This window comes from Amborella trichopoda, chromosome 11, assembly GCF_054954075.1.
Source record: "Amborella trichopoda isolate Santa Cruz 75 chromosome 11, AtrichopodaSantaCruz75HAP2 v2.0, whole genome shotgun sequence".
NCBI classification, from domain to species: domain Eukaryota; kingdom Viridiplantae; phylum Streptophyta; class Magnoliopsida; order Amborellales; family Amborellaceae; genus Amborella; species Amborella trichopoda.
In genome coordinates, this window is record NC_142346.1 from 13,941,747 (window position 1) to 13,954,568 (window position 12,822).

The 12,822-nt window shown below is 35.8% G+C and overlaps 1 protein-coding gene across 2 annotated transcripts; it reads right to left on the reverse strand.

Moving 5' to 3' along the window:
• Positions 1-1,408: 1,408 nt before the first annotated feature.
• EMB1345 (Transducin/WD40 repeat-like superfamily protein) lies at positions 1,409-11,878 on the reverse strand. 2 transcript variants are annotated; one of them, XM_006854957.4, is made up of 10 exons: positions 11,520-11,878; positions 8,722-8,868; positions 8,413-8,631; positions 8,214-8,278; positions 7,841-7,906; positions 7,651-7,725; positions 6,208-6,270; positions 5,796-5,865; positions 1,780-1,863; positions 1,409-1,630 (listed from the first exon to the last, which is right to left on the reverse strand). In XM_006854957.4, exons 1-10 carry the CDS (start codon positions 11,727-11,729, stop codon positions 1,559-1,561), a joined length of 1,071 nt encoding a protein of 356 aa, XP_006855019.1. In that variant the 5' UTR covers positions 11,730-11,878; the 3' UTR covers positions 1,409-1,558. The 2 variants fall into 2 exon arrangements, with proteins under 2 accessions (XP_006855019.1, XP_011627286.1); XM_011628984.3 differs by having other exon boundaries at positions 1,780-1,872.
• Positions 11,879-12,822: the final 944 nt, after the last annotated feature.

The window sequence follows — 12,822 nt, forward strand, 5'->3', positions numbered from 1 at the left end:
TTCGAATAGCTTGTCAAAGGAAGTTGGCTACAGTTGACAATTTGTGCAAAATGGGCATCATCCTTGTAAATGTTTGTATCCAACAGTAGATCATTTACTCCTTCATTGTCCCTTCACTATGGGATTGTGGGATTGGGTTGGGAGATTTCGAATTTATACATCCCATTATGGGTTTGCTTCCTTTACATTGGAGTTCACTGGGATTGCTTCCTTTACATTGGAGTTCACTTGGAATTTCTAAGCTAGGTACTGTTTAACTCTACTGGGAATTTCTAAGCTTGGTACTGTTTTGTGAAGGTCCTTGTGGGTGAGTATGTATCATTTGGAATGTATAGAAGGAAAGACGTAGAAGAATCTTTGAAGGAGCATGCTTGGAGATTTCAACTCTAAACTCCAAAATTCTAGCTATGGCAGCTGAATGGACAAAAATCATAAACAAGAAAGATTTGTATGTTAGATCAACTCATCCTAAACCCCTGCGATGTGTCCAAGCTGTCTATTGATCCTTGTATGACGCAGGCAATAAGGACCTCCCCACCACTACATTGCCTCAAATTAATTTTGATGGTACTTCACTAAGAAATCCGAGTCCTGACTGGTTTTGGTGGATTAATTTGAGATCCAACTGGTTTTGGTGGATTAATTTGAGATCACACAGGTAAAATTTTAATATCTTACTCAAGATCCTGAGGTGTGACCTATGTTAATTAGGCTAAGGCCAGAGCAATGCTACAAGGTTTAAAGTTAATTTCGATGTTGGAAGGCCACAAAAATATTGAGGGTGATTCAACTAATATTATAGCTTGGAGTAAGATAGATGCTTTGCCACCTTGGAGACTACGGTCCATTTTAAAATGAAATCAGAAATCTTCTACCTGCCCCTTTCGGTCAAGCTCTGCCACTAGTTTAGGGAGGCTAATATGGAGGCAGATTAGTTTGCCGAAGGAGCTGTGCACCAACAATCCTCAGTGGTCACCAATTTCACTTAGTCCCTCCTGCTCTTCCTTTGTATACTGCATTTTGTACCTCTTTTATTTGAATGAAATGTTCAAGGTTAACGATCACAAAAAAAAAAAAAAAAGCAATGTCTATACCAAAATGACTACTTCGGATAAAAATAAACCAATTAAAAGCAATGTAACTCAACATGAATGAAAACCTTGTTACAATCTATAGAAATCCAGTCTCATTCCTTTATATCACAGAAATAAAATGACATAGGACCCATTGATCTTGAGTAATCAAAGTAAAATAACTTTTTACAAATTTTACTGGTAAACCTGTTCTTTGATAAGACAAACATTAGATGTACGCGAATGCATGTGTGAAATTTTGAAAACTTTCGTCCAACATGATCAGATATAAGAAGCAGACTTTGGAACCAAGCATGTACAAATACGCCAATGAAGACCATAAAAAGAAGCCGCATTATCTCTTTTCATACCTCACGTCCCAGAGGGACAATACCACCATTTCAAAGACAGCAATTACAGTGACCGCAAAAAGCATTTCCTGAATATACATAAATACAAGAGCACATGACCATAGAGATTGGGAATCAGGATATCGCTTTCAATTCCCAGATCTTTATGTACCCATCATCACTCGCTGAGGCTAGAATTGTGGGCACCTGATCATATTGAAGTGCAATTAGAAGGCAAAACCCTAAAATTCCAGAAAAAAAAATATTTGTTTCTTTTTTCTCATGTCATCTCGTGTGAAAATTCATTAAGGGTAAAAAAAAGGACTTGAGGAATAATTTTGGTAAAGAAGACATACCTTGGGGTGCCATTGTACCGAATTCACATCCATGCTATGGACTTTCTCTTTCTTACATATCATGTTATAGGATGGACCATTAACCTGCAGGTGCTTTACATGAGAACCACTATCAGTTTCATGCTTGTATTTAGACTGATTACTATAATACCAGAGACATTGATGGTTTCTTTTGTTTTGGTAAGTCAATGGAGATATGAGCCCCTACTTGACATTGATGGTTTTATACTACACAGTGTTTCAAAAAGCGGACTGCGCAGCACCTGGGAGGCCGCCTAGGCAGTTCTAGGGGCCTGGGAGATGCCCCCAAAAACCAAAAAAAGCTGAAAACCCTAGGCTCCCAGGAACCCGCCCAGGGATTGTGCCGTGCCCAGAGGAGGAAAAGGCACTCAATAGGGGCATTTTTGTCATTTTTTTTATACTAAGGGCCAAAAATGTGGTTTTAGATTCATTTGAAACTTAAAACTCATTAAAGCCCATTTTAGAGAGAGAGCGCCCCCAAACAAACTAGTTTTTTGTGATTTCTTTATGATCGGAGGGTTTCTCAATTTACGAGAAATTGATCAAAACATCACCTATTGATATTAGATTTAATTTTTGATGTTTTATAAATCTATTGGGGGTTTTTAGAAGATTTTGAGTCCTTAAAAGCATCTTTAAGGTAGAAGTTTATAGATTGAGCAATCAGTGATTTTTTTTATTGCTTGTATAAGTTGTATTATTTTGAGATGTCTTCTTTGAGATCTAATAGGAGTGATGATCCTTGTTGGAAATATGGCTACAACCCATATCGTAATGATAAAAATTACATAAGATGCAAGTTTTGTGAGAAGGATACAAAATGGGTATAAACCGGTTCAAGAAACATCTTGCCAGTATCAGGGGGGATGTTGCCCATGTAAAAAGACTCCTGATGCTGTTAAAGAGGAAATAACCAACTTTTTTAGTATGGTAATGAAAAAAGATGAGAGATTGCCTCCATAGCAGAAATTAGGTAGAAGCCTCGGGTTAAAGGCCCTATGGATAGTTTTTTGCCCCAGCCTGACTCAGAAGTTACAGGAGAGAAAACAAAGAAGCAAACCACCATTGAAAATAGAATAAAGGAAGAGAGAGATATAGCTGCTTTTTATATTGCTACATGGTTTTATGAGGCGAGCAATTCCTTTCAATACTGCTCACCTAAGCAGCTTCTATGCCTTGGTAGAGGCAATTAGCCAATTTGGGCCTGGGATGAAACTCCCAACCCCATATGAGCTGTCGGAGCCTCTTTTGTAAGAAGCAGTGAGTATCACGAAGGAAGCTGTCGAAGTTAATAAGGATGCATGGGCTCAATATGGAGTTTCTATTATAATTTATACTTGGAGTGATAGGAAAAGAAGAAGTCAGATGAATTTACTTGTGAATTGTCCATTAGGGACTGTTTTTTTGATGCATCTGATTATACCCATGATACCCATTACATATTCCAAGTTATAGAGAAGGGAATCAAGGAGGTTGGGGAGTATCTTGTTGCACAGACAATGTTGCTCCTAATGTTGTTGCAGCTAATTTGTTGCGCATAGCTTATCCTAGAATCTTTTGGACACCATGTGCAGCACATTGAATAGACCTCATGCTTGAGGCTCTTGACGGTTTAATCGAGATATCAGGTGCAGTGAAGAAGGCAAAGTCAATTACAAATTTCATTTATAGCCACCATCTCACCCTGACCTCAGCATGATGCGTAGATTTACAAAGAAGAAAGAGATTGTGAGGCCTGGGGTCATGAGATTTGCGACCTGGTACTTATGCCTAGATAGCATACATTCGAGGAGAGTGCAGCTGAAGCAGATGTTTACCTCGGGGGGATGACTGGAGAGCATGCAAGTAGTCCAAGGATCAGTTGGGAAGAAGGTGAGAGATATTATCCTTTCTAAGGCTTTTTGACGAAGAGTGAAGGGCGCCCTTAAAATATTTTTACCTCTTGTTAAAGTCGTTCGCATGGTTGATAGTGAAAAGGCTTCTATGGGCTACATATATGAGGCCATAGAGAAATGCAAAAGAGAGATAGCTCAAAATTTTGATGATGATGAGAACCGCTACAAAGCTTGTTTCGGAGATTATTGATGAGAAGTGGGATAGGCAGCTACATCGACCATTGCATGAAATTTGTTATTACTTGAACCCAGCTTTTTTTTATGTTGACAAGGATATACACACAAATGACACAATTATGACTGGATTTAATAAGTGTGTAGATGTGCTAGTCCCAGCTCCTGATATCCAGAATATTATATGCGCTGATGAGCTGTACTCATTAAAGTCTTTTAGGAGTCCAATGGTAATGAGGCAAAGGACCAAAATTGATCCAGGTAGTAATAATATTCTTAAGCTCATAAAGTTTAATTAATCAAGTTTCATTTTTATAATTCTATTATTTATTTATGATTTTATTCTATATCTTTGCAGCCAATTGGTGGAGCCAACATGAGTGTAGTTCTCCAAATTTACAAAAGTTGGTCATTTGGATCTTAAACCTAACCACTTCCTCATCCGGTTGTGAGCGCAATCGGAGTACTTTTGAAGGGGTAAGGCCGTAAAGATAATTTGTATAATTGTATTAATAATACATGAACCATTGATTTTAATTAGTTTCATTTGATTTTGTTAGATTCATACAAAGAAAATGAACATGCTTGAATCAAAGAAGCTCAATGACCTAGTCTATGTCAAGTATAATCGATTCTTGAAGGACAGGTTTGCTAAGAGAGATAAGAGAGACCCCATCAGATCAAAAAATATGGACAATGCTATGGAGTGGTTAGTTGATGATGATGAGGTCAAGGGGTATGAAGGATTGACATGGGACATGGTCATGGATGCTTCAGGGTAATCAGCCGACCCTCCTAGGGCCACTAGATCTTATGCACAAAGGACGACGGTGCAGGAAGAGGAGGAACAAGAGCCAGATTCAGAAGAGACAGAGGAGGACCACCAATATGTCGAGGAGGGTGACAACTCCGATGAATATGATGCAAATACAGTTGACCCTATTTTTTCTGATGATGAATACGATACAAATGCAGTTGACCTTACTTTTTTTGATGATGAATGATGAATAATGATTAAACTTTGAACTTTGAACTTTGAACTTTGAGCATTGAACATTGATTGAAGATTCTTTTGAGTCTTCAAGCATTATTTTCATTTTTGTTTTCTTCCTCTTGGTTGTTGTGGATAGAGGATTTGCAGTTCCATAGTTCACTGGTTTAGTATTTGGTAACTTTGGTTTGGTAATTTGGTTGATAAATTTTAAGTTTTAATTGGATATGGAGTTATAAAATATGGACCGACTTATGGTTATGTTCATGGACTGTGTGCTAATGTTTAGTATACTTTGAATTCTGATGTGTCCTAAATACCTAATTCTTATATTTTATACAATATATATACTATTAGAGAATGTAGAATCCTTTTTGGATTCAATTGAGCGCTGGGTGGCTTGGACCCTCAAACCGCCTAGCGCTTTTTGAAACACTGATGCTACATTTTCAGGATATTGGATGTTCTTTAGTACTTTTTTGGGATTGATAGATCTAGAGATGTCGCACCCAGTACCGTGGGAAAGAGGCTAATGAGGTAATTCCCATGTTGGTTTATGAAGGGGGCCTTAGGGTGAATATGTGGGACACTAGTAGTGATACATATATACTTGCTCCAGATGTTTTTATTTTATTTTTTTGGGTAATTCAGTAGGGATGATGAGCCCCAACCCATTTTTGAAATCGTTAGTGGTTTTTTAATGTGTTAAGTGAGAATGAAAGCCTAGACCTTAGCTACATGGTACCACTACCACGGCCCCAAACCCATTCTCACTTGCTAGATTAGTATATGTACTTATTCTCAATATAGATCTAATTCTTGAATGAAGAACTTAAGTTAACCTTTAAGCAAGCACATAATTTATAATTCCTACAAAGTAGACTACAATAACAGATAATAATTTCAGTAGAACAAGAAAGGAAGGAGTATAAGACCACATCACTAGGGATCTCTTTAAAAAGTCGTATAGTATCATCCCCCGCTCCACTAGCAATGACACCATCCCTACCAAAAACAAGAAAGAACTTATTGTGATTGCTATGATTTTCATGGAATAATGTAAGTTCAACAAGAAATAGTATATCGATGGAGGACCAATTTTATGAAACTTCTCAAGCTATTTATCGTCACCCTAGAAATAATGTAGAAATGGAACATGTCTTGAGAAAAAGAAATTGAATAAATTTCATACCCATTATGCTTCCAGCAGGAGCCAATGAATTTATGGTAGTATTCTTTTCCAGATTTTTTACCATTTTTATCAGTAGCATAAAATGTGTCATTTCCACTGAATTCTACCTTATCGTATATGAAACATCTGGGAAAATCTATGGGATTACTTACTACCTTGACCAATGCACTGAGAATATTGTACGATCATGATATCCTGACAGTGTGCAAAGATGCCTCCTAAAACAACCAAAGAATTCCAACGTTATTGGTAAAGATGCAATTAATCCATGCACCATGATGGATTCATAAAATGCAAATATGTGTATCTCTACTTCTAAACAAAAATGAGAACGCAATCCTGACTAAAGAAGCCCAAAAAGTAACAATTCTTAACAATAGAACTTTAAGGGTGCAAGCGTATCCATAGTCTTTCCAAAAACCAATATAGATAGATAATTAAATTAAATGATACACAAAATAGATCATTATGAAAATTTCACTAGTAAATAACAGTTTAGAGACTTCAGCAAACCACAGTTAGAACATGCAGAAACAGTAAGAACAACGAAATTCAAGGAAAGCACTGGCAAACAAATTTGGAAATGAAAGATCGCTAAATAAGCATCAAATAAGCGCATCCATGAACTTGAGCACATTTTATTACAAAAGAAAATACCCATTCAACTACAACAAATAAGAACGCAAAATAGCTTTCCAATACATGTGGCCAAAACAATTATGGGCAAAATAGAAAGATGACCACCAACGAAACAAGACACACAAACATGAAGTCCACATCGATGGAAAACGAGTAGAGCTTACAAGCATCAAACATTTAAATATAACTCGACCATAACTTGTGAAGTGGAAGCATATGAAAGACAAAAAGTCATTACATGACAAACAAACCTTAACTCATGTTTATAGGCATTGAATAAATAATGACGACTAAAAAACACTATAATGATATATAGCCAACACAAGGACAAAAGCTACAGAAACAGACCAGTGATAATGCTGTAGTTTTTTTATGTTCCTAGCCCAAATATTGAAAATGGCTAACAAATTGAGAAAAGCTTTAGTACTGAAGTGTACCAACACTAAATAGCAGACGTTTGTCTTAAATAACCAATCTTCCATAGCATGGCAAATAGTTAAGTGCATGAAAATTACTAGAAACGGGCAATATAAGCTTTTACTTTGAAAGTTCTTTTCTTAGAAAAAATAAAAATAAAAATATATTGAAGGTATTATTTACTACATGGATTACAACCAGTGATCTATGTTGAGTCCCATCTCAAGTTCTAGATGACTGTCACCGCCAGTGCTTGCTCCAAGGAGTCAAAGAGAGGTCATGTATGTTTTTAAGTTGGGTGTCCATATGGCAATATATTTTCAAATTTGCATTTTAACCCTTAAAAGTATCATTCATGAATAAAGGAGCAGCTTGATCCCCAAAATAAACAGCCCACAGTTGTTATAAAAAAGAACATATTCTTGCATAAATCAAACTAGAGTAATAAGCCAGTATACCCCAAATCAGAATATTTCCAGCACAATATAAAATCAAATTGTAGGATAAGAATAAAATACTATTAAGTGAGCATGCAACATCACCATAATCCAGAACTATCACTGCCTGACGCTGTTAAATCAAGGGAAGTGTCCCATATCTTTAAAGTCAGATCGTCGCTGCAAAACAGTCATATGTTAAATAACAATAAAATTTGTTTATTGTTAAATAAACATAATAAACTGTTATTATGTTTTTCCACATTGATGTAAACAAGGAAGATTTCATCCTTACCTGCATGTGACCATTTTGTCCCCAGTGGAGTTGAAAGATACTGCCCATACGGTAGATGAGTGTCCACTAAAAAGAATTAGAACCCATTAAATTGAGAAACAAAAAAGAAAAGAACCTAGAATTACTTCAGTATAAAAGACAACATAGATTAAAAGATCACATCAGTGAAATATGCAGTAATACAAAGCTTACATAAAACAATAGAAAAGAAAATGTCTACAGCAGTTGTGGACTTCTCCAATAATGACACCACAATTCAAGTCCTAGATAGCATATTATCGCACCAAATAAAAGATTGATCTTTTTTCTTTTTTCTTTTTCAGAAAAACACTTTAAAAGACAGTTAAATGGATATCTCACGAAGATTCATTACCTGAATGAATCACCTAATGTTTGCACACAGTGCCAGTCATCACTTTCACCATCCTCTGCCCAAATCTGCCAGCATAGATAATAGACAGAGAAGCAACTAGATTCAGAAAACTTTAACTGCTCCATAAGCATGCATAGACAGATTATTTAAGTTTAATCAATAAAAATACCATTCAAATAGAATGAAGACAGTCTCAAACCTTGATAGTGTTATCATAACTAACAGAAACTAGAAGGTCAATTGATGGATGCCAAAGAACCATTTTCACATCTTGTGTATGTCCTTGTAAAACCGACACACACTCAAATTCATGTCCAGGCTGCACTTCCCAGATCCAAACAGATTTATCTCGACCACAAGTTGCAAGCAGAGAACCAGATGAGTTCCAGCATACACTCTTAACTTCATTTTCATGACCCTAAATATAACAATAACAAAAGCTAATAAGAAGGATCCACTAGAATTAAATCCCATGCAAAACATACTTTCTAGTTTTAGAGGACCATACCTCCAATGTAGCAACACATTCAAAATCATCACCAACATTTTCCCATATTGCAGTTGTGGCATCAAAACTTGCTGTGGCCAACATTTTTCCAGATGGTGACCATGCGCAAGACCTAACAGTTCTAGTATGAGTTTCGTCCAAAACAGCCTAATAAGAAGTTGCGACAGAGCAAACATAAGTTAATAATCTAGACACTGGCTAAAAAACAAATAACTGACCCTAAATTCCCATAACTTAGCATAACATATAAATTAAACATTGGAAGGTACTGCATTTGCTGTACTGATTAGTATCTTAGCATAGAACCTGCTAATGATGCATTAAGTAGGTCTTCAATCTAAATGGAAACTTCTATAAAAAACTAAACATTGCAGACAAACTTATGTTTCCAAGAACCATACAGTGTTGCTCCTTCCTTTGTCACTATAGCCTTCCCATATTGTTCTGATTTTATTGTGTCTCATTCAATGTTAACAAACTTGGCTTGGGCTCAGGACTCAGCCCCTGCTCGAGCTGAGTAACTTGGCAACTCGCCTTGTCCAGCAAGAGCCTAAAACAGCTAAAACAAAGGGCAAAAATAACCAAAAAAATGAAAAAAAAATAATTAAAAATTGTCAAAAAGCAAAGAAGTTATAAACATTATTAGAAGTCTATAAAAGATGGAAAAAAAAAGTATATAGAAGATGGATTATGAAAAGAATTCATTATAAGGAATGGGGTTGAGGTCAAGGTGGTAGCACCATCTGTGACTCCGCTACCGGTCTATGTTTCCATTCCTACCAATGCTATTTGAAAACGACCAGCGGTTTCAAAAATTGCTAACCCACTACTAACAGTTATCGTTAAAAAAACAAAAACAAAAAAAAGAATTGATTTATATCTTAAAACAATTTAGAAAAATCCAAAACAAGGGCAAAATAGAAATTTAGAGTATATAATAAGTAAAACTCACAAATCACATAAACGACATAAATTATATTGAAGGGGAAATATCCTTGTACCCCTTATTTTTAGTTTTCATACCTCAATAGACCCAAAGATTCAAAATATATCTCCTAACCCCCTGACTAACTTTACCCACTTTTAACTATTTGTTTAGCCCTAACAAATATAAAATAGACATGCTCAATCTAAACCCTTCCTCTCTTTACATGATATATTCTCCCCAAATTTTTCTCTCTCTCTAACATTCACCCATTTTGTCTCTCTAACGCTGAGAGAGAGAGTGAGAGACACGGGGGAAAATAGGTAGAGAGAGAGATTTAGGAGAAAATCACGTGAAGAGAGAGAAAGGATGGTGTTTAGAAAGGATACGTCTTTCTTATATTTGTTTGGGGCAAAAATAGGTTTAAAAGGGATAAAGTTAACTTAGGGGGTTAAAAGATATAAAACTCAAACTTTTTATGACCCAAGATATGTTTTGAAACCTCCTTGGGTCTATTGAGATATAAACTTAAAAATGGGGGGTATGGAGATATTTTTCTAATATAAAAATATATTTATATTTCACAAATTAATGATTTAGTAACAAATTTTATATTTTCACTTTATTTAATACAAATATTTTGTCTTGAAACACTGGTTTCAATGGAAAATGCAAAAGGTTGCACATGCACTCAGATAAAAGCTTTCAAGATAGGGTACTGAAGAGGCTTTGAACAAGGTGAAAAGTAATTTAACCTTGAGTTCATATGGGGCAGATATGGCCATTGAGATCATTTTATCTCCCAAAAAGGATCATAGAACTGACCCACTTATGGATGTATGCACCCCAATGGAGAACCTAAACGCTATCTGGAAAAATAAAGCAACTATAATTTAAAGAAAGTTTAGTAAAATGCATTGTATTTTTTAAAAAACATATTTATCTAAAATTCTTATAAGATTAAGATCTAAAATCAGACTGCATCTCAAGGTGTCAAAAGCATCAAAGTATTGGATACAAGTCAGAGACCAACATAGAGATGGCGTTGTTGATTTATATAAATTTCTTTAGAACCCCATGATGGGTTCATGTGTAATCCTTGCCCATTCTTCACTTCCTCAAAACCAATCTTAACTCTTGAGCTTCCTGAACTCAAAAAGGAAAACGTACAATCAATCTAGCAAAAAGATAAGGTTGCAATTCGAAACCCTGCCAAACTTTTTTCTACGTATTTCATGGTTTCGAAATCTGTATTTACTGGGGATATCTTTTCTATGCTTTTTGGATTTCAGACGAAATTTGGAACTTGCTAAGTCTTTTCCTCCAGAACTGTAGTCAATTGACAAAAATTTCTGAAATTCTACCTTTTTTATATTTCAATTTAAATGTTCTCTCCACAAAGGACAAGTTTATACAATTTAATCCAAAAATCAAAAGTCCAGCTTTGGCTCTTGAAGAAATAAAAAATGAAGCGCCGATTGAGCAAAGAAATTCCCAAGCATACTCGAGTCGCGCAGTTTTAATGAACAAACATTGTCAATCGTCTGAAATATAAATGTAAAAGTTGCCCAGAATTGGCTAAAATTAATATCTTAACGATCATGACAGAAGATCAAGACCAGTTTCACCCCATTCAACCACAAACAACAAACAATACAATTCAGTATCAATCATCAAATTCCAATTTGATTGGCCCAAAAATCAGCAAAAAATCATTTTGAACGCATTTCACAAGAAAATTATACACACAACCAAATACACTCCGTAAATCACCTAACTTGACTAAATTACCGACCCACAGATAGTCTCATTAACCATAAATAAAAAATAAAAATAAAAATTAGGGCTTTAGAAATACAACCAAAACAATTACCTTGCACTCCCATGAACCAGTTGCAGCAGCCTGTTGCCAAATTCTAACCGTCTTATCTCCACTACAAGAAGCAAGCACCGAAGGAACCCCAGCAAGACCAGTAACAGGGTTCCAAGCCAATCCCCAAACCCTATCAGTGTGACCCTCGAGCTTCTGCACCTCCTTCAATTCAAAGTTACAGTCAAGGCCCACAGTCCCTTCATTCTCCATTATAAAGATCAGATCCTTCAAGCCCTGGTCCTTCAAAGCTCAAAGAAACCAGGGGTGGTTCAACAAGCCCAAGAAATTAGCGTTTCGGGTTTGTATCACGAGCCTGCAGCAAGAGGCTGGGTGTATTGAAGCAGTGAGCAAGCTTTCATACTGATCGGCAACTGGACTAGGGTTTGTATAGGAGGGATTGATGGAGACTAGCGCGTGGGAAAATGAGTTCCTATTTGTTGGAGTCACGTGGGCAACACGTGCATTTGTACCACTGGTTCCTCTTTTTGGGTTTTCCAATTTTCTCCTTAATCAAAGGTAAGTTTATTAGGGTTGTTCCAGTTATTTTGGGGGATGGCAATAAAGTATGCCATTTGGTGTGATCCTGATCCGTATCATATACGAATTACGTGGTCATGTGATTCATCACCGTCCCTTGAATGGATTGGTTGTGTTCTGATATAAAAATGCATGCTTGCAATGTTAGTTGGGCCAATTTTAAATATGGAATTTGCCTCTTGTGTCGAGTATTTTATTTTCGAATTTGAATTGATTCTCAATTCCAAATTGAATTTTCTGAAAGGAAAATTGTTTCAAGCTGCGGTCCCCGCATATTTACATTTCCGCTCCTTGAGGTATAAAGCATCTATCTTGGTCCATCTAAAAATATTTGAAAATAACGGTTCAAATGCTTTCTTAATAGAATTATTATTTTAAATTTTTTTTCATTTTTATGATCTACATATTAGAGATTACATATCTTTAAAAATTAGATCCAAAAATCCATCTCAAAAATAAACTTTTATGATGCGACTCATTTCTACATGGACTAATAGAAGCCCTATCCGTTCGGTAATACTACTTGGATTTACTTTTTCAAAAACCCTTTCTCTATCTCTCTTGAGACAAATCAAGTACACATCCTAATTATTTAATGATATTAACCATGGCAAAGCTTTTTATGTTTTTCCTACAACATCAAATTTTTGTGCTTTCCCCTATCCAACCTTCCATTATGAATGGACGGTTGAGATGCCCCCAATCACAATGTCACGTTTTTACATTATTTTATTTTTTGCTTGTTTTTACAAAATATGTTGACACC

What these genes read in the sequence shown, in the direction of transcription:
- EMB1345 (XM_011628984.3), bottom strand. Translation starts at nt 11,729, where the DNA reads ATGGAGAATGAAGGGACTGTGGGCCTTGACTGTAACTTTGAATTGAAG. An exon ending in GACAAAATGGTCACATGCAG is followed by an intron (nt 7,726 to 7,840) that starts GTAAGGATGAAA and finishes ACTGTTTTGCAG; the next exon opens with CGACGATCTGACTTTAAAGA. An exon ending in AAGAGATCCCTAGTGATGTG is followed by an intron (nt 1,873 to 5,795) that starts GTCTTATACTCC and finishes TCTCATGTAAAG; the next exon opens with CACCTGCAGGTTAATGGTCC.